The sequence below is a fragment of the Chinchilla lanigera genome, unplaced genomic scaffold (assembly GCF_000276665.1).
Source record: "Chinchilla lanigera isolate Chin_1 unplaced genomic scaffold, ChiLan1.0 scaffold00019, whole genome shotgun sequence".
NCBI lineage: Eukaryota > Metazoa > Chordata > Mammalia > Rodentia > Chinchillidae > Chinchilla > Chinchilla lanigera.
The window spans coordinates 28,661,133-28,686,002 of record NW_004955420.1 but is presented as its reverse complement, the minus strand read 5'-3'; the positions used below and the strand labels follow the sequence as shown (position 1 = coordinate 28,686,002).

At 47.7% G+C, this 24,870-nt stretch overlaps 1 protein-coding gene across 1 annotated transcript in view; it reads right to left on the bottom strand.

Annotated features, from left to right (window-relative positions):
- Positions 1-24,870, bottom strand: part of Ulk4 (unc-51 like kinase 4) — a 398,151-nt gene that overhangs the window by 345,159 nt on the left and 28,122 nt on the right. The window contains exons 13-17 of the mRNA XM_005383568.2: positions 16,230-16,334; positions 12,517-12,577; positions 10,792-10,973; positions 9,917-9,963; positions 5,634-5,712 (exon numbers count right to left, since the gene is read on the bottom strand). Coding sequence (XP_005383625.1) covers positions 5,634-5,712; positions 9,917-9,963; positions 10,792-10,973; positions 12,517-12,577; positions 16,230-16,334 — 474 coding nt within the window. The remainder of the gene's footprint in view (positions 1-5,633; positions 5,713-9,916; positions 9,964-10,791; positions 10,974-12,516; positions 12,578-16,229; positions 16,335-24,870) is intronic.

Genomic DNA, 24,870 nt, shown 5'->3' with positions numbered 1-24,870 from the left:
TAATCCAACGAGCGCTTCACAGGCAATGCAGGTGACACAGACTACACTCCAGTGACACCAAAAGAGTACAACTCTTCACATTCCAGTTGGGCTAAGATAGGTAAGAATTTGTCCTCCTCTGCCCTGCTGGCCCACGTTGGAACCCGTCAACTAGGGTCTGAACCCTCTACAAACTGTGAGCTACGTTTAACCTTTCCTCCTTCAATATGCAGGTCTTGGGTACTTTGTCTCAGCAAGGAGAAAAGTAACTAAGATAACACCTCACCTCCAGAAGACTCATGTCCTTCTCCTTATGCAAAAAAACATTAAGTTGATCCCTAAAAATTGCTAAAGCCTTAACAATTCCAGGATTATTTAAAAGTCCAAAGTCTTCTCCAAGATTCAAGGCAAACTCTTAGCTGTGAGATCCTGCAAAAATCAAAATGAAAGCTAAATCCTTCTACATACAATGCCCCAGTATAAATAGTTCTACTGCATTAGGGAGGGACAGAGGAAGAGAAAGGAACCACACCCACGCAAAAAGAAGTATCACCATGGCAAACATTAAAATTCCTGTAGTTCCACGCCTAGCACTGGCAGCAGGTTGTGGAGGGACGGGGGCTCCTGAGGGCTTGGGCAGTCATGCCTTCCTGGCCTCTCTCTCAGGCTGGCTCTGCTCACTGCCTGCACCTTTCTGGTATCTCCAGTTCCCTTGGGTCTCCACTGCACAAGCACACTCACCTTGCACTCCCAGAGCTTCGAACACCAAGGACAGTGCTAGGCCTCCCATGCTTTCCTTTGACATCTAGGTTAGACACCTCAATGACCCCACAACTCTTGCACTCCATGTACTGGTAAAAGCACTGTGTGCACGACTCTGATGCCTGCTGCCAGCTCGAGCAGTACCCTGGCCTCCTTCATCCACGACTGTAGTGGCCTCCAAGGGCCTGGATGGTTAAACTCAGGGATACTCTTCCCTCAGTAGCCCTGAGTGAGCACAGGGCCTTGGGGCTCCTTTGTCAAAGCAAAGTCTTTTAAGGGAGTTTACCCTTTTATAAACTGAGCATGTGACAGATGGGATCTGGCCCACTCCTGAGATTCCCTCAAGAGTTTTTGGGGTTTTTTGTTCCAATAAATATAAAGTATTTGGTGTCTTTTTAAAGATACTCTTTTTAGCAACATATTCTCCTTGCTTCAACTTTAGAGGCACTCTGAAGCTAAGCTGCAAAATTTTTATGTATTTTAGCTGGTTTTTTGTTCCTGCTTCTTATCGTAAATCTGGCTGAAAGCAGCCAGCAGTGTCCTTGCCACAGCCTGAGCGTTGGGCCACCTTGAAATTTCCTCCATCAGATGAACTAGTCTCCCATCTCTAAATTTAGCCTCATACAAAGTCTTAGAACATGGATAAAGAGAAGAAAAGTTACTTGCCACAATGTAACACATATGGGCTCTGGCCCATTTCCCACCAGAGTCCCTGTTCCCAGCTAAACCTCCTGAGTCTGGCCTTTATTACCCATATCCTTACCATGCATTTTGGCCTTCTGAGTCCTGACCAAAATTGCCAAACTCTGCTTACAACATTCTAGAGCTCTAGCATGCACTAACCAACTCCTCACACGGTCAGGTACAGTCACTGCAACAACCCCACTCCTGGTACCAATTTTCTGTATTAGTCATCTTTCCATCACTAAGACAAAATACCTAACACCCACAACTTAAAGCAAGAAGAGTATGAGGCACTGAACAACCAAAGAGAAGCAACTTTGGCCTCCACTCAGTTGCTCCATTCAGCTGTACATCACAGTCAGGTACTTTGCTCAAAAACGAACCATTTCAGAAACCTACAGCCAAACCAACCTTTAACATTCCTTTCCTATGCCTTGACCGTCACTGTAAGGCCTGTAAGGACAACATGCACCTTATCCTCCCCCTAACATTCCTTTTCCATACCTACAAGCTTATCTACAGCTATTTCAAGCTCAAGAAACCCTTAAAAAGGGTCCTTGCTTCTCCTGACAGACCCAAAGCAATCACTCCCTTCTTGCAGCCTTTAAAAACCACACCTGTCCTCCTCCTGCACACAGAACCGTCTCCCCTGCCCCTTCACAGTGTGACTACTCCACGCCCCTCTGACTCTGTGTCACTGTCCATGCTCCTGGCCTCTGCAACATCATCTTGTGGCAAAAAGCCTTAATTTTATTCATTTCAGTCCATGCCCACCTGGCCCCAAGGCAGGAAAACATGGTGGAAGGGTGTGACAAAGGACAGCCACTCACCCCGTGGCAGCAAGGCAGCAGAAAGAGGGTGGAGGAGAGGCTGGGGCAGGAACACACTGTTCTGGGTCATATCTCAGTGACCACCTCCTCCCCCTCCTGCTAAAAGCACACTCAGCAAGGGCCTCCTCGATGGACTACTCCACTGATGAGGCCGCATGGTGGCCCACGCCTTCATCACACCACTTCAGCAGGCTAAAGCAGGATGACAGCAGGTCTGAGCCCTGTCTGAGCAACTTAGTTAACAAGACTCTGCCTTAAAATTGAGAAAAACAAAATGTACAGGTCTGGGCATGCAGCCCAGTGCAAAGGCCCTGGGTTCAATCTCTAGTGCTGGGGAAAATTAAAGAGGGCAGTGGGAGAAGAGGGAGTGACAATGATCACGGTGATACGTATATGCACCTGTTACCCAAGGCAAATGCTACAAACATACACTAATAAAAGACAATTAACAAAGAAATAAAAGATGCTACTAAATGCATAAGCAATCAGGACCAGCTCTTTTCTATGACCAAGAAGAGACAAAGAAACTTAAATCACGCTGTAAGGATAGCAAAACAGATTCTTTCCTCCTTGCTTGTCCCTGTAACAAATGATACCACATGCTCTTAGCACTTTCACCCGTCCTCAGCCTGCAGCACTGAGTGTTCCAAACGCCCCTCACCTGCTGGCTCGGACTAGTGGGCACGAAAAGTGAGGTCCAGTACCTTTAATGTCCTTTCCACACATATGGGCTGTGCAACCACCAATTTTATTATCTGCTGGGAGTGAAACTACAAGAGAAATCAAGACTCATCTCACACCTGAAATTCTGCTAATAATTTATGGATAAATCAGCAACAAACACCCAGCTTCAAACTTTACACAAACCTGGCCTCAGGAGCTCAGGACCTCAGAGTGGCTGGTGGCTTCATGGGCTTCCCATGTCCCCTGTAGTCACACACAAGATGCTGAGTCTGTTCCTACAGACAAGAGTCCTGGCTTTCACCAACCTCATTAACCTCAAACGGTGACAATCACCAACAGCTAAAGCCAATGTGTTAGCAGAAACCTCTAGAAATAAGAAAAAGAAACAGCACCATATCACTGCCAAGCCTCCCAGGAAATACAGAAGTTGAAGGATAAATGGTCAAATTCGGACGGCTTTTCCCAGTTCTTCAGTGACCTCTAGTGGTTGTTTAAACCATCGCGGCCAACTGCTCAAAACAACAACCTAGTGCACTGCGAAGAGGATGTCCAAAGGCTGAGCACTGCTGAGGTAAGCGCCGCCGGGGTCCCATCCCAGCACAGAAATGAAACAAAAGAAAACAACAACAAAAAAAAATGGCATCACTAAGGGGCACCTGGTCCACCTTCAACTTCTGCAAACTCCCAGGACCCAGAGTTGAGCTCACTGAGGAGTGTGCTCCATTCAAAACCGTTCACCAGACGGCTAAATTACCCTCGCGCTTTTTAATGGAGTAGGAGTGATTTCCCCCAGGTGTCTCCACTTCCAATTCACAAGCATCAGCAGATCCCCGCGGAGGAAGGGAAGCGGGTGCCCACCACCTCTCTCTGCAGACAGAGGAGGGGCACAATGAGCACACCACGTGCCCCGTCTCCAGAGGCAGGGGGCCGAGAGCACAGCCACGCTGCAGGCCAGACTGCAGCCAGCCTCCCCGGTGGTGCTCACAGCACCAGGGCATCGCGCTGTGGGGCAGGGTGCCAGTCCTGGGGCCACACACCTGTGACTCCCTGACATAGCAGGCCCTGCGCAGGCCGAGAGGGCAGCTCCTCCGTCTGGCTGTCTTCCCCAGGCTGTGCCACAAGGGGCCTCTCGTCTCCAGGCTCTCAGCCATCCACCTGCACACACCAAAGGGGAGCTGCCCCCAAGCAGGGGCACCCTAACCCCCAGATATTTCTGAACACATGGGTCCTCCCGGGAAATGTCCCCAAGACGCAAACAGGTGTGTGCACACAAGGCCCCCGCCCCACACTACCGCGCAGCGTCCCGGTGCTGCTTAGGGCTGCGCTGCTCTGTGCCCAGCTCTGGGCACACCAGTCACGGGGCACGCGGCGCTGGGCAGAGCCTGCAGACCTCCACGCAGCTCTGCAGGACGGCTGCGCTGCATGCCCCACAGGCAGCAGACACGTCCTTCCAGTCAGTGCCTTCACTGGCACGGGGCCCTGCCAGGCTGTTGCTACAGCTGGGTTCTAATTCGCATTTCTATGGTGACTTAGCATTTCTATGACTGAACATTAAATTCACTCTGGCCAGGCTTCTTGGGAATGAAAGTCTGCTTTCCAATATCACAGATAGCAATTAGCAAATCTGTCAGCACTCTTCAAAACACACTAGGAAATAAGCAGTGTGTGTGTGTGCCTGTGTGTGTATGAATGCATGTACGTATGTGCATGTGTGCATGTACATGCGTGTTCATATGTATGTGGGTGCGTTTTACATGTATATAAGTGTGTATGTGTGTGTGAGGGTGACAATGGCCCAGTTCAGATCCCCACGGTCCCCAGAGCCACCTTACCCATCTCTAACAGACAGTGAGACCCTTCTCAAACAGAAGCCACGGTGAGGGTCCTCTGCCCGCGACCCTCCAGGGCGCCAACCTCGTCCTGAGTCAAGTCCCCGGTCCTCACCACGCACTACCCAGCCATGCGATTCAGCCCCCGGCTGCCTTGCTCCTCCGTCTCCCTGGCTCCCTCCTAGCTGTGCAGGGCCATCCATCTGCTCCTCCACCTCTAGTCCTTCACCGCTGCTGTCACCGTGCCTGTCACGCCCTCCTCCCAGACGGCCTCACACCCTCAATGCCATCCCCACAAAAAATCAAGCTGGAAAGTTCCGGGCCAAACAAGCTCCCCAAGCCCCAAACACCACACTCAGCTCCAGCTCCCCGAAATCCCCTCTCCCTTTGGCAATGGCCGCCCTACCCACAAAAGCCTTGGTATCCCTTTCCCGCCCAAGGGACCAATACCCATTACCAGTTAAGCACAACCAACATCGACAAGAAGCGGCATTCATATCCAAGGACACTCATGCAGGCTGCAGACAGCAGCACTCACTTCACAGGACCTGTGATTACCTGTGACCGATACTAGAACCCATCTTTGGTGCACACGTGACCGTCAAATACCGTGATCAGGTGTCAAGAACGACTGACAGTGGGGAGGACGGCACACTAACTCAGGGTGGGACGTGTGGTCACAGCAGCCTGGCACGTGGCTGAGCCACGCCAGGGAAGCCTCAGCTGGTCAGGGTCACCAGTCTGCCAGGACCACAGGGCCACAAAGAGAAATCACACGAAGGTGGTGAAAGCTGTATGTTCTGAATTATAAAATCAAAAACAGTCTCTGTAGCATTCATACCATGGCAGTGATGAAAGAAATTACCTCAGTAACCGGTGTGTTTTCCTGGAGCTCACTCGTGTGCGAGGCCAGCAGACCAATCACCCGCGCCACCTTGGCCCGTCTGTAAGGGGAGAGGACACAGGCTCTGAGAAGGGGATCAGGACCAAGGAGCCTCAGCTCACAGCAGTACGCACATGCACAGGAGATGCAAGCCGTGAAGGGGACCGGCCGGTGAGCGCGCCTGAGTGCGAGGTCAGGGGCTCAAGCTCCCGCTCAGAGGAAAAAACCAACAGCAAGCTCCTGTGGTGCAACCTGTGACACTGACAAAACTTCAGCTGCTGTTCAGTAGTAAAATGGAAAATAAAACTGTGACAAGGCCTTCACCAGAGAGAACAGAGCAATGGTAATTAACCCTTCCGTCTCCGAGGACAGAGGCATCTACCTGAGGTCTCTGGGGTATCTGCTAGCAAGACAATGAGCTTCTATGTGCACAGTAAGTAACTAACACCAGACAGTTAAACACGCAGGGAATATATGCACCGTAGAATAGAACGGTTTACAGTGAAACATCTTACACATGTTGCTTTTTAAATAAACACTACTTTTATAAAATGTTCCCTCTGGTATCCAGCAAAAAAGGAAATTGATACATTAACAAATCTTCAGTGTGATTTGAGCAAGTATTTAATGCAGAAAATTAATTTCAATGAGTTCTCTCAATGAAGAAACGATGGGCCAGTGGGAACCACAACACTGCTCAGCTGGGAGTGCGTGTCCTCCAGGCTGACTGATCGGCGTGTGCGGTTTTTCAACTGCCTGCACCGCACCTCTGAGCACGCGTGGCAGGAAACAAGTCCGCCTCGACGAGCAGCTCGGGAAACGTGCTGTCCGCCTCACGGCACGGAGGGCTCCCGCGGACTTCACACCTGTGCCTCCCACTCCGCTCCCCAACACATGCAGACCCGAGAAGTCCCAGCTATTTTAGGGTTGGGCCCCACTTCTGAATAAAAACACCACACAACGCGCTCCCGCCGGCCTGGACCGCCGGGTGCCTGCGTGACTGTCCTGTCAGCTGGGGGCAGAAGCGGCACAGCAGTGCATGGGACGGTCCTGCGGGAACCACTGGTGGTTCCAGTCGCCCAGCAGTGAGACACATGAATTACAGCCCCATCGGGAATGTGCTAAAAGTGATTATTCTGGAAAGGGTTTGGAAGGGTAATTGGACCAAGAACATTTTAAAGACCTTCTAGTCGCCACTTGGCATTGCCTGGCTTGGGTCCGCAGCGTCCCCCAGGTGTGTGTGCATCAACGAAAGGCTGGGCCCCGCCATGGCACTCCCAGGGCAGGATCCTGGGCACCTGGCAGTGAGCAGCCTTCTGCCCACACTCCTGCTGTGATGTTGGCAGAAGGAGTCAGGTCACCAGGTGCCACCCCACTCTGTTTCCTGGCCCATGAGGCGACCATGCCTCCTCCACCGACTCCTGCCAGACCCAAAGCGGCAGGCCTCAGACACCAGGAGTGCAGCTCTCTGACGCCTCAATCCGAGACATCTGTCACAGTGATGGAGAGCTGAGGACATGGCCACCACCCAGCCTTGTGGCCACGGTCGGGTCACATGTTCCTCAGCCCCTACATGTGCCAGGCAGGGGGCGGCAGGTCTGTCCCAGGTCTCCTCATGGATACTGTGACCCGGACTCGCTAGAGAAGTAAAGATACAAACACAGAGCTTTTCCCTTCCCAAAATGAAGCTCACAACCCTCGGGAGACACTGGATCCTTCTTCAATCTACAAAATGAAATAATGTCTATGAGATGTATTCAACCGCTATAAACATGTACTGAAACATATCAACTAAACATTGCTGCAATCACACCCAAAATAATTTCTAACAGAACACGAGAAAAAGTACTTTAAAAACCTTATGCTTTTAGGTTATAAACTATTTAAAGGAACTATGACAGCAGTCCTCAGCCTGTAACAGAAAGCTGCCTCCAGCTCTACCTCCTGGGCAACAGTCTCACCAAACTGGCTCCTCCTCAGAGCCCAGGTTCCCTCAAGACCCAGCAGACTGCACCCCAGAATCATTCCCCTCCTCTCTGGGCAACAGCACCCAAGCAGCACTGCTGGGCAAAACTCCACCGGTGAAAAAAGCGCCCCTAGTGACACTGCCCAGTACAGCATCCACCAGAAACAAATTGTAGGAGCAGAAAACAGGACTGGGGCAAGTCAGGAACTAAGCATTTAATCTCATTTAGTTTAAATAGCCCCTGTAGTCAGCAGCCACCCTATCAGAGCACACTGGAATGTATGTTAATACAATGTTTCAAAGGACATTTTAGCACTGTATCAGAAGTCACACAGCATTTACTGCTGCTGTAACTTGGGTCTCTGAAATGTCCTCAGAGGCCCACGTGTCACAGGCTTTCCCCAGCCTGGTGCTGGCGATGCGGCAGAAGCTCTAAGTGGTGGGACCCAGAGGGAGGTCGGCAGGTGCTGGGAGCACCTGTGCCCTGGAAGGGGACACTGGGGCCCCGGCCCCTCCTCTTCTCTCTGTTCCCGGGCCACCAGGACGGGAGCAGCTGAGTCCGCCACACACCCACCATGACGTGCTGCTGCAGGACCACCTGGTTGCCGACTAAAATCACCAAAATTGAGCATCCCCAAAAAAGCCTTTCTGTTTTATACACTGACCATCTCAAGTGGCTTGTTACAATAACAGAAAACCAAGTAGCACAACTGTCTTCTACCCATTTGTTCTGATTCTGCGAATCTGCCCTAATAGAAAAAGCAGGCATAAAGATTTAAGCACAGTAATGTTTACCAAAAAGACTGTCCCCAATATTACAGTACTATCCAAACACAGCACAGCATAAATAAAATGATCATAGCATATTTGAAAACATTATCTTGTTCAAATTAATAAGATGATGATTAGCATATACAAGAGTAAGAGAAACATAAACCTGTCACAGGTGATTCTATTTCTATATGTACAGTGAACTTAGGAAACTGATCAAAACTGGAAAAGGTGAAAGCAGCAGCTTTTGAAGAGGAAAAGAAACTCATAGTGGAGGACTTGTCATCTCTCTTACTATTTACCATTTTCTTCAAGTTCAAACTGTTCAACAATTAAACTTGAATTTTAAAAATGAAACCGTTTTAAATCACTGGGAAGGGAATAAAAACATTCACCTTGATGTCAGCATGAGCCCCCACGGGAAAGTATGTTTCACAGAACTGCACTTAACCAGTAAAGATTCCACAGTTTCTTTTTAACAAGCACACTGCAAACCTTCTCAGAGCATCAACTACCCAACCATTACCTGAACTACTACTTTGTAACGCCAGACTTTGCTTTGGCAGGGTAGGGTTAGAAGATGCCTTAGAATAATGCACAAAAAAGCGTTCTGTGAACTCCTATCATCTCCCTCTCCTTTCACAGCATGAAGAATAATCACTACCATACTCCACGCTACACTTCACTCCATCTCCTCACCACCACTTCTCCGTGTACTTCCAACAGTCGCACAAGGTAAGTATGACAGCTACTAAATATTAATCCCAATATATATTAAGCACCCACCACCTACAAACCAGACTCTGTACAAAGTGAGTCATATATTTACCTCACCCACAGTTTAATTATTACCAAAATCTATTTAGTAATTACACTATTTATGTCCATTTCACAGGTGAGATAACTGAGGCTCAGAAGCAAAAGCAGGGGGCAGATCTGTCTCAAACCTAAACCTACAGTATTTCCCTTATCCCACACAGACTCCCCCGGAAGCAGAGACCCAGAGGAAGGTTCAATCACTTGGCCACATCTCACCGGCAGCCAGGTCTCACCGGCAACCGGAGCCCAGTGCCTTCCACTGCCTGATCTCGTAACGCGCTTCACAGAAAGCACCCTTTCTCCATCGGAGTCTACAGATTACAATCCCAGGAGATTATAAACCACACCCAAGGGAAGCTGTGTGCTACGGGAAGGAAAGGCCCAGGTGCCCAAAAGAAAGCAGGTAGAGAGACAAGGGAAACACAGGGATCTAGTTCATAATAAACACTCAGCAGTGACAGTCAATGAATTTTCTAGAAGCATCTTAGATAATCCCAGAACTGTATTGGTATTAGGATAATGGCTATTTTTAAATCTTCTTTTTAAATGCATAATTAGGATGCCTCCAGAAATTGCCTATGAATCAGAGTCATTTTTACTTCAGAATAATTTGTAACAACCATTTAGGACTCTGCTTATGATGACTGTGTAAGTTGTAGTAACTTCATAAAATCATAGAGAATATTTTTGAAATGTAAATGTTACTTACATATCCCAGTTTGGAGCTATTCGCAAATGCTGGATTAGCAAGTGGAACTAGAATAAAAAGTAAAAATGTACATTTAACTCATGAAACAACATAGAAAGTGATTCCAAGTTAACAAATTAGATCTGTATGCAACGAAAACGTGAACTGTGCACCAAGGAAGTGCTTTATAAAGGTGCAAAGTGCACTGGGTAGATGAAGGTGACAATGAACAATACTTTTAGTTTCTTCTACCACTTTACATTCCCCAAATGCCCACGCCTTCCAACAGACACCAACTACTGGGAAGGTAACCTTCACACCACCGTGAAAGCACAACGAACTTATGTTTTTCCAGCCAGTTCCCAAACGAGCGTCCTTTGTGGAAAACACGTCCAAATCACTGTAATTCTTTGCTGAAGTAACTTCAAAAGCACTGACAAATCCAATGGGTTTACCAGTAAATGAAGGCAATCCCAGGACATTCCCAGGAGGAACAGAAAATAAGGAGTTTTAGAGATGTGACGTCTCCCATCAATGTCACACCAGAAACCTTGAAGGTCATCTGCCGGGTGGACACAGTCAAGGATCCCCTGCTCCACATGGGTAGCTCACTACAGTACGAGGAGCTGGATCTCGTGGTTTCAGACGGAAAACTATGCTATGCTAATTAAAAAACTAACATAAGATAAAGTATCACCAAAGAAAAATTTCCAATCTCCATTCTACCCAACTGCTTTTAGACCTATGCATTAAACCAAGGCTAATATTCACAAACCTGTGGTTGATAAATCATTTTTCATTGTCACTGAATCTAATTAATAACTCAGTCCTTATTTCTATCTCCAGAGAAACACGAAAGGAAAGCACAGGAGGGCCCCGGAAGCAGTCACACCTACCAGGGGAGAATGGAGGAGCCTGCTGGCCACCTCCCTGTGAGCAGCCACCACACACAAATAGCAGAGCAGATTCAGCTTGGCTCGGGAGGCCCCCGCACTCCTCTCGGTGGAGTCGATCTGCGAGCACACTTGCTGCAGAAACTCGTTCCAGTCGTGGTCCTCCAGCAGTAGTAACTTATCAGCTGCAGGGGGCGGAGAGTAGTGAGAGTGTATGATGTGGGAGAGGATTGCTGAAATGTCGTGAGAGAAATCAAATGTAGCATACACAGCAGTCAAAGGAGGACCAAAAAAACGCTAACATTACCACGGTCAAAACCACAGCCAGGAGTGGTGATGCACACCTATAATCCCAGCATCCTTGGAAGCTGAGGCAGGAGGATTGCAACTTCAAGCCAGCCTGGTCAACTCAGTGACCTAGTGAGACCCAAGTAAAGTAAAAAAGTAAAGTAAAAAAATTTTAGCTGGGCATGGTGTCGCACATCTGCAATCCCAGCTTTCGAGAGGCTGAAGCAGGGGGATCACTGTAAGTTTGAGGCCAGCCTGGGCTACAGAGTGAGTTCAAAGGCAGCCTGAACCACACGGTGAAACCCTTTCTCAAAAAAGACAAAACAAAAAAGTTTCAGAAGGCCTGGGATGTTGCTAAGTGCAAAGGTCCTGGGTTCAACCCCCAGCACTGTCAATAATCACTCCAAATAAGTATAGCATGACATTTAATTGTCCTTGTCTATCCTCATCTCTGTCGACCCAGGGACACTTCTTAACTAACTCAACGGAAAATTCTCCTCAAAAAATAAAAAAAAAAGCACACAACTAAAGAATTGTCCTACAACCCCACACTACACCTAAACACAAAGCTAAACAAAACCGTTCTTAAGGAAAACATAAATTGTAAAAATAACTCCCTACACGACTCACAAGGGAAAAAAGATGGAAGAATATAGTTTCTTGATAATAATCTTCTAGGTTTCCATAAACAACACTTCTTGACACTGACCACGCTATTAACAGTTTGCCTTACTTTGGCCTCTATGTATTCTTTTATCAGTAATTATGTTGACTTACATAATCCATTAGTTGGTTCATTTAAATTTGAATAGATCTTATTACGAATTTATTTTAAATCCACGATTCTACTCTAGCGACAGTGAAGCATTTTCCCCAAATCTACCTTAACAATTTAAAATATAAACTGTCCAGCTAAATAAATCAACACAGGATGTGCAGAAGGTTCTGATGTTCACCCTGGAAAGGCTTCCATCAGCTGCAGGGACACACAATCACCCTTTAACTATTTCTGTGCAGACGAGGAGGGTGCATTCAGGTGCTGTGGCTGCAGAGAACTGTTCAAATGCCACCCCCATGAGAGGAACTGTCCAGCCTGGGTGGTGCTCAGCTGCCCTGTATTGCAGCCCCAGCCCTAGGCACCACACCACCACCACCCCTGGCAGAACCCAGCTAGCTCCACAGGGGAGGGCAGGAGAAGACCCTCCACCCACTCGCAAGGAAACTTCCTCACCCATGGACCATAGGGCGTTGGGACTCAGTGGCCAAGGCCAAGGTAGGATATGGGTATCGAGATTCACACAGCACTGCCCCAGGGACACAGCCAAGGGGCGAGAAAACAGGAACTTCGTGATCCCACACAAATCTTCCATTTACAAATAAACTCCACATCTGTACCTGCACACAAAGAGGTGCACTTTGAACAGCCCTTTAGGGTCCTACCTGAATGTGCTGGTAGATGCAGTATTTTTGGATCAAATTTAATGGGCGGTGGCTTCATTATCTGTGGTTCAAAAACAAAATAAACATGTAAGTTTACCTTTTAAGGTGGACATTCGTTCCCAAAAATGTGCCCTGAATCAACATTGCAAAAAGAACACTGTTGCCATGGTTTGTGTCTGGGTGTCCCCTCAAAGCCTCATGCAGTCATGGGGTGGCTTCTAGAGTTTATGACTGATCCTGGGTTCAATGCTGAGATTATGGGAGTGAGTGCCGCACCCACCCTGGGGCGGGCAGCCTGCATACAGTGCAAGAGAGGGAAAGAGGCTTGTGATCTGGCTCCTCCCTTTTTGCTCTTGCTGCTTTTGCTGTTTTCTGCCACCATGAACTGTTGCTCTTGCCATGTGCCACCCTGCCTTGGAGCAAGCTGAGTACGGACGGAAACCTCCACAAACTCAGCTAAGTAACTCTTTCCTTTCTTAATTTTGGGTGTCACGTATTTTGTCTCAGCAACAAGAGAAAAGTAACCAAGACAGCTGTCATCAAAAAAGAATTCCACAGTGGTCCTTCAGATTAAAATATTTAAATAGGGACCATGTATTTTTGAAAGTAGTTTCTATTGCCTTCTCTATGCATCTAGATATTAGCCCTCTATCAGAGTAGCTGGCAATATTTCTTGCCCATTCTGAGTTGTCTTTTCCCTCAGCTGGCTGTTTCCTTTGCTGTGTAAAAGCTTTTTAATGTTTATAGCAGCACAACTCACAACAGCTGAGCTCTGGAAACAGCCTAGATGCCCATCAACAGATGAAGAGATAAAGAAAACATGGTACCCACACATCACGGAATATTATTGGGCTATACAGGATGCAAAATGCCTCATTATCATAGTTTCTAGCTTCGTGCACACGGGTGGGGCTTGCAGGAGGTGAGCGAATCAGAGGGGTGCTGCAGCTAAGTGTGATGGCAGGAGGTGGGGGGCTAGTGGGAAGAGGTTGGTCACTGAGAGTGTGACCTGGTAGGGAGCATCTCCTCCTCCAGTGCCTCCTTCCCTCTCTGCTTCCTGACTGCCAGCACCTAGCCATCTTTTCCTCTACCATGTCCCTCTGCTACTATTTCTTCTTTAAAGCCAGCCAACCATGGACTGAAATATGAGGCAAAATAACCCAAAAAAACCCTCTCCTTTAAATTGTAGGTGTTGGGTATTGCCAACAATATAGTGACTAACAGATCTTAGCACTAAAGAATGGGGTCACTGCTGTAATGCTACCCAGAAGCCTGTGGAACTCCTTCTTCACGGGAGTTTGGAAAGGTTTGAAGATGCTGGCTTGAAGAGCCCTAGAATGCTGTAAGCTGAGCTGGATGGGAGGTTCTGATCCAAGTTCAAGACCAGAATGCCAACAGAGATGCAGATGGTAAACAGCAGGCTCATGAGATTTTAGTTGGGCACAAGGACTCTGTGGCAGCTGGATGCTAAGGCCTATGAATGACGCACTAGCAGGCAATTTGTTTGCACTCTGCTCATGTCCTGAGATCTTGCTGGGACCAAGAATAAGGTCAGCAGACCAACTGATCTGTCAGGGAAAACTCCAAGGCGGCCCGCTGTCCAGGCTGCGGCATAGGCACTGCTCGCTGCTTTCAGATTCACACTGAGAAACAGGAGAAAATGAACCATGTAAAGAGTTCTCCACTTTGTTAGAAAGAAATGGACTATGAAGGTGGAACAGAGAAGAGTCTTGTTGCTTAAAAGTGATAGGTTTCTGCACCTGCCAAGTCATCGGTGACCCAACATGGTGTGGAGCCCAAAAAGACAATGTGTCTCACCCAGACTGACTTCTGCCCTTTTTCTCTCTCCGCCTGACCACTACTTCCCATTTTCTTTTGCGCATGTGTCCACTCTTTCCCAGTCCACCCTTTCCCAGTTGGTACCTGTAACATCACCTAAACCACCCCCATCACTCCAGCCTAGCCCAATACGTTCTTTGTCTGCCAGCTTCCCCCTTCAGAGGGTCAGTGGGTCTCTTTAGCAGCCCTTCGTGCCCAGGAATAAAGGCTTTCTTTACCTTTGTCCTGTCTCTCACTGGAGGTAAACCTAACAGAAAGATTAGCATTAAAAAGAAGCTAAGTATCCAGGTGGGGTGGCACATAATCCCTGCATTGAGAGGCTGAGTTCAAGGCCAGGCTGGGCTACACAGTGAGACTGTCTCAGAAGACCAAAAAAAGAAAAAAAAAAAAAGTCAAGCACTTTGGGTCAGGACAACAGAAAAGACACCTTAAGGGCATATGAAGAAACAGCAAGCCCCAACCCTTCCCAGGCTAAAAGGTACAAAAATAAGATTTTGCTTTGAGAAGACAGCCCCAGGGCACCTCTGCTCAAGAATGGCCACCTAGGAAATGTGTCCCAGGATTCCCTTCACAATGCTCAGTCATCCAGGAACTCAAGAGGCCTCCGCAGCCACGATTCAGGCAACCTGGCTACTATGCAAGCTTGCAACACAGCATGGCATCATCCGTGCGGTGCTGGTTTTAGGTGCATGCAGAATGCAAGAGTTGTGGGGTCAGGGAGGCTTCCACCCAGCCTTCAGAAGGTTTAAGAGGCCAGGCAGTGTATCCCTGAGACAGCAGTGTGGAAAGCTGTGAGAGTGAAGCCAAAAAAGCAGTACAGACCCAAGGAAGTTGGAGAAGGCAGGAACTTCGAACATCAGCTGACAGAAACAGTGGGCAGTGGGCAAAATCACCCAGAGAAGCCATGACAGCTGACCAAGCCATTTGGAATTCACATCTCACAACCTGCCTGTGCTGAACACAGAACTGCAAAATTTAATGTTCACCCTTCTGGGTTTGTCTTGTTTTGGTCAATTCTTTCCACACCCATGTTTCTCCCTTTCAGAATAGGAATGTTTGTCCTGTGCCATTGTATGTAGGTAGCGTTTAACTTTCTTTTTGATTTTTACAGGTGCTCACAGCTAAGTGTTTGCCTTAGGTCTCAGAGGAGACTTTAGACTTGGATTTTTCAGCAATGCTGGAACTGTTAGGACTTTGGCAACTCTTAGAGGTGGACTAAATGCGTTTTGCATAAAGAGATGCACATGAGCCTTTTGAGAGCCAAGGCAGAATGTTAAGGTTAATATCTAGATGTCCCCCAAGAGCCTCCTGTGCTTGTGAACAGGGCTTCTGAAAGATGACAGAATCACACAGTGCTGCAGCAGAATACAATGTGAGGAGTGGAGCCTGGTCCCTGCTGTGACCTGCTGGGTGTTTCTCCCTCTGCTCTCTGCTTCCTGGCTGCCGTGACGTGAGTAGCTGTCCTCTGCCATGCTGTTTCCTCTTCAGAGCCCACCAATCACAGACTAAAACACGAGCTAAAGGAAACCCTTACTCCATTAATTGTCAAGTGTTACGTCTCAGCAACAAAAAAATGACTAAGACACCTATGAGCCATCAAATACAGCATAACACATACTCTGCCATACATCTGAATTCATAAGAAGAATTAGCTCCATTATAAAAAATAGCAAGATAATCTTTATGAAATGCTAAAAATGAACCCAAGAATGAAATGTGCCCAAGAATTTACTCAGCCCAAACCAAACACGTTCCACAGTGAGATGAGCGGAAGCAGCCAGGAATTAGTATGAAGGAAGATTTTTTCAAAAAAGGCAATAGGACCCTCCTGTGAGGTCTGAGACGCAGCCCCTGGGGCCCCCAAACCTCCGCACCTTCGGGTTGTCGATGATAGGGGTGACGACCAGGTCTGCCTCCGTGTAGATGAGCGTCCTCATCTGAGACTCCAGTGCTTCCTGGCTTAGGTGTGCACTGGTGATCTGAAACAGAACAGAAATTATACTTTGTTTCTGTGACTGTAAAGACAGAACAAATAAGATGCTAAGGAGGATACCACGATGAAAAGTCGCCCATATCCAACTGCTGCCATTGCCATTAAAAACACTGTCACCGCCTCAAGCAATCCTCACCAAGATCCTAAATGCTGTATGTCATTACTCCCATTTTACAGATGGAAAAACACAGCTCAGGGAAAGCAACCAACTTGTTTGGCTCATGTCCTGCACCCCTTACACTAAGGCTGAGAGGACTAGAAAACAGACCTCCTATGCCTGACACACTAGACTGTGATCCAGCCGGTGGGTGTTACCCTCACCATCCTAGTTTGTATCTTTCCTCCACAAAATGCTCACCAATTATTTCTGCCTTAGTGAACGTTCACTATGAAATTAAAATCATAAAACAGAAATGTTTGGGCTTAAGCACTGACCGGCTACCAAAATGTCGAACACCAACACATTGGTTAAACCCAGAGTCAGCACATAAGGACAGTGGACAACCAGAGGCCACCATCAGTTAACCCTCTGAGACGTGTGTGTGTGTGTGTGTGTGTGTGTGTGTGTGCGCGCGTGCGCGCGCTCTACTTAACTAGAATCTTTATTCCTACTGCTCTGCCTAAGCATTTCACATTGGAGAAAAAAGAAGACTTAAACATTATAAACTAAAATTTAAATAAGCATTAATGACCTTAATAAAAGAGAAAACTAATAGTGAAGAAAAGAATGAGAACAAGAAATCAAAGGGACATGGACACAGTAACAGAAAAGCTAGCTAATGAAGGGCCTAGAAACAGAGACAGGCACTGGCAACATAGACAAAAGTGGATACACATGCACAAAGAATGAACAGGGAAGGGTGCTGAAAAACAGTAAGTTTAAGAACATGGATTTTCAAGACAGAAACCAGACTGACATAGCCATTTATTAACTACACAACCTTAAGAAACTTAGAGCCTGCTTTCTGCATCATAATAAAGATTAAAAGCAAAAACATTTCAAAATTTGAAGAGTAAGTACACAGCATTTGAAACAATGCCCAGCACTGCCCAAGAGAGGAGAGTTTAATGACTTTTAAAAAGTCGTGCTGGCTTCTGACAACGGACTGCTGGGAGCCACGGAGTGAGGAGGCAGCAGGCTGGTGGGGATCGGGCCTGTGGGCATGGGCAGCAGGAAGAAGCACCTAGCAGAGCGAAGGGGGATGCCCCTGCCACTGACACGGGGTTAGTGAGACTGGTCCACAAAGTAAAGTAAGAGCAACATCTAAGAAAGAGGCGGCCAAGTTATCTTTACATGCAGGTGCTATACCTTAGTCAGAAAACCAAAATTACCCACCTGAAGAATTATTAGAAACAATACCAGAATTAATAAGGGGTCCACTTAGAAAATTCCTACGTAGGAAGGTCCTATAGCCAAACTGAGCAAATGCACAAATAATGAATTATCACAATTTAACATACCATTCACAACAGCAAAGATAAATAGATGTAATCCTCAGGAACATGAGTATTGTGTAGATCTGTTTTCTAACGCTCTCAGCCTTAGGATAAAGGATGCTCCACATGAGCCAAGCTACGTGATCAATAATCACAATGAGATCAAAATCATGAAAAAAATTAACACTTATTCCTTTGCTTAAAGTAAACATTATGCATCAAACCAGAAGAACAAATATGAAAAAAAAACAAATACCAAAACACAATCAGTTTTTGCTTTGGCAAGTGTCATGGCTGCGTCTAGACGTACTTCCCAAGCCTCATGCCGTCACAGATGGGCTTTGCAGACAGGGCTGGATTGTGAGTGTGTGACACTGGGGCCAGGGGTGTGTGGTTACTGGCATAGTTCTGGGTGTGGATGATGGCAGGGCCCACCCTGGATGTGAGTGCTGCCCACCCTAAAGGACCTGGAATAGCCAAAACAATCTTAAGAAAGAACAAAGTTGAGGAATCATACCATATTTCAAAGTTACAAAAGCTTTACAAGAGTGATAGTAGTCTAGGAAGCATGCTAATATCACAGGGAGAGACAGATACACCCCCAGAACCTAGCCAGGAAAGAAACGCACACATTTACAACCTGCTGATTTCCCCCAAGAGAGGTGAGACAATACAACGGGGATGGAACAACCCCCCCACAGCAGCACTGTGGAAACTGGAGATCCACACGTAAAACACAAAGCTGATCCCTACCTCACGGCCCACACTAACACAAACTCAAACGGACCAACGACCTACTGTATGAGCACAAGCTACAAAACTGCTGCAGGGAACCACAAGCACAAGCCCTTGTGGCCTTGGAGTGGGCAGTGGCTTCTTAGATGCCACACCCAAAGCACAAGTACAAACACACACAAAAAGATAACCTGGACTACATCAACATGAAAACTTGTGCTTCAAAAGAGCCCATCACAAAAGACAAGGCTGAGGAGCAGGGAGGCTCCTCAGGGTGGCAGCACTTGCCTGGCACACACAGGCTGGGGCTCAACGCCCAGCTCCACAAAACAAGAAAGGAGAAAGTGAAAAGACAGCCACGGAAAGGAGAAAATGTTTACAAATCATCTCTCTAGAGGGCCAGGTGTGGTTGCGCACAGCTATAATCCCAGCACTTGGCAGGCTGAGTCAGGAGGATCACTATGAGTTCAAGACCAGTCCGCACTACACAGTGAAACCCTGTCTCAAAAAAAAAAAACCAAAACAACAACAAAAAAGCATCTCTCTAGGACAGGTGAAAACCCCTACAACTCAGTAACAACATTAAAAACCCACAGGATTTGGTCAGACATTTCTCTAACAGCAACAGGCAAATGGCCAACAGTTCTGTAAGATTCTCAATATCATAGCCATCGCGAGACAGCAAATCATACCACAAATGAGACAGACTCTGATGCTGAAGAGGATGGCTCCCACCAGAAAGTCAGACAACACAGCACCAATCCCAGCAGCTGGAAGGCGGAAACAACCCAGGTATCCATCAACAGAAGACAGGTAAACAAAACGGGGCATTACTCAGCCTTAAAAATGAGTGAAATTCTAGCACATGCCCTGGCATGGCTGATCCTTGAAGACAGAGGCTGACAGACTCGGTGCGTAGTTTCACTTTGTGATGCTGAACAAGCTCCAGAGGTGGGTGCAGTGATGGTTCCACAACAATGCAAACGTACTTAATGCCAGAGCTGTGCACTTAGAAGTGGTTAAAATAGTAGATTTTAAGTTATACAGTGGTACCACGGTTCACAAACACTCCTGTTGTGAATAGTTTCATTCACAAACAGTAAAATTTGGCGAAATTTTTCTTCTGTTTGCAAACTCTGCATTTGGTGCTGAGCACAACCAGAGCCACCTTTACCACACAAACACAACGTGGCCATCTTTTCCAGAATCGTCGAACAAATTAGGTTCGTGAAGCAAGGTGCCACTGTACCTATTTTGCCACAACTTTCTTGGGTGTGCGTGATGCTAGGGATGGAACCCAGGCCCTATACACACTAAGCAAGAGCTCTACCACTGACCCACACCTGTGGCACCTACATACTGCAGTCTAACACGTGCACGACAGAGCCATAATTCATATGTCTTGCTGCTGGGTAGCCTGAGCCTCCAGTGGTACATGCAAGACTGTCCCATCCGGTGGCTTTTCATTAATTTTATTAGGAGAAAGACCAATAAAAGTCATTAGATCTGTTTCTATCACCAATGGTATAAACCACCCAGAGGGACAGTCACTCATGTACCACCATGTGTTAAAAGAGACAAACAACAAACACTGGTGAGGATATAAAAAATCAGAACCCTGAACACACTACTGGTGAGAATGTAAGATGGAGCAGCTATATTGAGAAGCAATTTGCAGCCCTTCAGGAAGTCACAAGTCGGTCCAATCTGACAAGGCAAGGGCACTCCTATGTACACACCCAACAGAAGTAAAAACAGACCTCGCACACGCATGCACAAAGATGTTCACAGCAGTGTTTTTAATACAGCCAAGTGGCAGGCATACCCCCAATATCTGTCCGCTGATGAATGAATGCAAAAAAGACGTAGGACACAGTAAGAGTATTATTTGGGAATAAAAAGGAATGTAGTACTGATGCTGCTTGCTACAGCTCAGATGAATCTTAGAAACATTCTGTTAAATTAAAAAGCCAGTAACAAAAGACTACATATTGCGTGGTTCCACTTGTCTAAACCATCCAGAACAGACAAGCAGACTGCTGGTTGCTCAGGACGAGGTAGGAAGAATCGGGCGATGGGGTGACGGCCGTGGTACAGGGCTTCCACACGCTGCAGCTGCTCCCCCTGCCTGAGGGAAGGTCACGCGTCTCTGAATAGGGCAAAGGCCCCCGACCGCATGCTTTAAATGGGTGAATTGTAGCTCGTGTCAATTATATCTCAAGGAAGCTGCTACCAAAAGAGCAACTACATGGGACCTCACCTTTACAGTCCTTACTAGGAATCAAGTGACGCTCAGGGAAGATACCTCTGCTGTAAATCTTGAGATTGTGAACACAATTCATACATCAGCTTGTAATTATCTGGGGGAGTCTCTACATCTTGCACAGAAAAAACAACTCCATCGCTGCCCACCTTGGCCGAGGCCGAGGCCTTCTGTGGTGAAGTCTGAGTCCCATCCTGTCTAGGGCTCAGCCCCACAGCAGTGCTGGTCCTTGGGGTCGGACGAGAACTGAGAAGTAACCACAAGACATTCAGATTCCCGAAACCTCATCCTCTGTGTACTAGTTTCTGGAAAAAACACGTATTGTGCAACACGGTAAAATATGGTAATTGCATATGACCTCACATAGGAAAGTTTCAACTCTAATTTGTGTTTAGATAACACTGTAATTTTTGAAACAACTCCCTGACTGTTACTTCTTTTTTTTCAGTCTTCTATGACATATATTTTCTTTTTTAACTGGAAATCTTAATACACTGATTTTAGTATTTTTAAGTGTCTCCTGGTATAGGCAAGACTAATGTAATAAAACATGAAATACAAAGAATGGAAAACATTCACAATTGTATTCCAAGATACATACGAAACGGGAAATTACCTTCATGCCTACTTTAGACAAGTTATATTCTGCATCTATTTTTAAAAATTCTTCTTACATGTATAAATGTCTGCTATAAGCTATGGACTGCTACACTATTCCTCAGTTTCTTTTGAGTTTTCATACTTTAAAAACCCTCCCAGCAAGGTGTGTTGATGCACATCTGTAACCCCAGCTCTCTGGGAGGCTGAGGCAAAAAAGAAATCACAAGTTCAAGCCCAGCCTGGGCAACTTACCTCAAAATAAAAAACCAAAAAGGGGCTGGGGATGTGGCTCAATCCCCTGTACCACAAACAAGAAAATCATTGTCATTAGATAATTAAGAGTCTTTCTAATTATTCCCCTTACATTCTCTGAGATTAGTATTTTAGCTTTCTTTCACTCACTTTTCACTCACTAAACATCCACATAGCCTATAACAGCATACACCAGTGGCGATGAGTCTTTAAATGTCAATTTTAAATGGTTTAAATTTGTAAAAATAAATTGAACATACTTTACATTAAAGTATGGGTAAAACAGATCAAGAACCTTTAGTTTCACATTATAGTCTCCATTTCATGAAATAAAACTACTTCTATATAAGATTTTTCTTTTGCAGTGCTTGGGACCTGACTGCATGCATGCTAGGCAAGGGCTCTACCGAAGAGCTACACCCCAACCCAAGGAATTTTTTGAAAACTATATTTAGTGTTTATGTATTAAATTCTCTACACATTTATCCTGATCCCTTTAACGTACCATCCTCATTTTTTTTTCATTCTTTTCATGATTATAAACATCGTTTAAGCTTCACATTAAAAAGCATTTTACTGAAAAACTGGGGGTTTAGGGACACAGCCTGGTGGCTGACCACTTGCCCAGCAGGCCCGAGAGCCTCCACAGAGTCCCAGCCCTGGACACCAGACAGGCTGGGAGTGGACAGCGTGTCCCCCTATAAGCCCTTAGCCAAACAAAGAGGCTGGGCTGTGGAAATTGTCAGTTCGTTTTTATTTGAAGTTAAAGCATAAAATGCAAAGGACGCGACACTTACAAGTAGGGGAAACGAGTAATTGCTAATCACACAGCAGAATCTAGAGCCCACTGGCCAGCGCACAGCTGTAGCTGTGAAGATGCAGTGAGCGTGTCAGGCGGCATCGGCGCCCCGTCCTCCTCCTCTGGGTAACGGGTGCCCCCGGACAGCCGGTGGTTTAAGAGGGTTTCACTGTCCTCTCTCGCTGCTGCCCTCACCACGTCTGGATGTGACATACGCACCTGAGAAGAAAGAGGGACTCGCTCAGCTGCCCCCCGGCAGTGCTCTTGGGCCGCAACTTGGCTTGGTTTTCTGAAGCGGGAAAGCAAGGTATTATCCATAAAGCGACAATCGTCCGGACCACAGCCAGAGGCGGATCTGACAGGAGAGTCCACTCACACGTCAGGCCCAGCCAGACGCCGCCCACAGCAGCCCGAGCCACTCACCGAGCTTGAGCACCGGGCTGAGTCGCTGAGCCGCCCTGGGCCTGGCACTGCGGCCACTCAGAGGGTGCTGCGCAGGCACCTTGGGGTCCTGGGGCCTGGAACCTTCCTTCGCGCTTCTGCTGCTGCACAGGAGAGAGCCAGCACAGCGGGACTCACTCTGAGCTCTCGGAGTTGTCTGCGTCTACCAGTAGCTTGAAAGGTAACTAAATTATACGCAACGCCCGGCAAAGTCAGAAAGCTAGTATTCATCCTCGGTATCAAGCAGAGCACTTCTGACACACAGGGCGCCGCGTGGAGTCTGCAGGCCTTTCCTGAGGGAAGCCGAGCAGAGGTGGCACCGTCCCAGCTCCAGCCTGACTCCCTGTGCAGCCCCCAGTGCGCCCGGCCTGGCCTCTCAGCAACGCAGCATGTGCAGGCCAGAGAACCTGAGCGGCATCCGCTTCTGACGCAGGATGGCAAAGGCTCCCGCAGGGGCAGAGGCCACAGGAGAGGCCCACATTTGCCCCCAGCCTCGGGTAACCCTGACGCAGCCCCGGACACGGCAGAGCTGAGGGCTGAGCCCCAAATGCTAACAAGACGAGCTCATTCTCCGACTGGAGAGCTGTGGCCCCAAGAACACGAGGCCAAACCCCGGGGCTCGGCTCTTCTTGCTCCCTCGCCCCTCCCTGCATCCCTATTCAACCGCATTCGCCTGGCTCCGTGTGCGGGGCTGACATGATTCCGTACTGCAACTGAGGACCGCTGGGCAGGACGAGCTAAGCGCACCTCAGAGCCTCAGGACCTCCGACCTCTCTCAGCGCAGCCGGGCAGAAAGCCCAGCGGGGGTCCCTCGAGAGCCAGGCCAAGGGTGGCTCACTCTCGCCTTTTCCTTCCCAGTTACAACACGGCAAATGACCGCCTGCTCCTAGTGCTTCTCCGCGGAAGCTCCGTGAGCCAGCGCCAGCCACAAGGCCACCGCCCTGCCGAGGGGAGGGCGCAGGCCCCTAGGAGGCAGCCAGCAGGTGTACCGTAAGGAGGGCTGAGCACCAGCGCAGCAGACCACTGGCTGAAAAGGACAGCTGCTCAAAAGATGAGCAAAACCAGCACCGAACTCGTAAACTCTAGTTAAACCAACACCAGCTTATGGCTTTACAAGCGCTGAAATTCAGGCCAGTGATGCTGCGCTACTCGAAGGTAACAGGCACGCGAGTGCGAGAACCACACCCAGGCACGCGACCGCCGCACACCTGCCGGGGAAATCCTCCACGCGCGACTCCTTGGCTTCCCTCGTGAGGGTGCCCTTCCAGAAAGGGTGCTGCAGCACGCCGTTCCATGTGAACCTTCACAGAAACAGAGCATTAAAACCTTACCTCACCCAGATTCGCCCCAGAGCACTCCCAGGTCACACACAGGGGACAACAAGCATCCGCTTTTATAATTTAGAACATCATCCAGATGGGCCTTTGAACGCGCTCCCCACTTTATTCTCGCACAGACACCGATGGCACAGAATGAAACTAACAATTAGGAATCTCAGGGCTCACAGTACGAGTCTGATGAAGAGAAAACTTCTCAGGTTTCCCAACCAGTTCATGAAGGGCATCCACAAACAACTTGAAATTTCAAAGTCAACATGCCACACATTATCAACCTGTCACTCTGACACTGTATGTCCCAAGAGAGGCAGGACTATCGCAATCACCCGGCTGTGTGACATGTGTCAGCTGGGGACTTCACTCGGCGCCTCATTTGGAAACAGACCAGAGTCTCAGCTTCTCAGCTGCACTGCCACCCCACCCCCGGTGTCAGAATAACGTCGCCTGGCTGCTTCACGGCTCAGCTGAACGCGACTGCAGACTCACGTTCAGAGAAGTCTCGCTACGAATGTCTGCACCTCTAGTACACTCACTAGCTTAGGAAAAGGTAAGCTCACCTGACATTTAAAGAAAAAATGTGCGCCTGCCTGGCAAGCGCAACGTCGTGAGTTCGGTTCCCGGTACCAAAGAAAAACCAAAAAAAAAAAAAAAAAAAAAA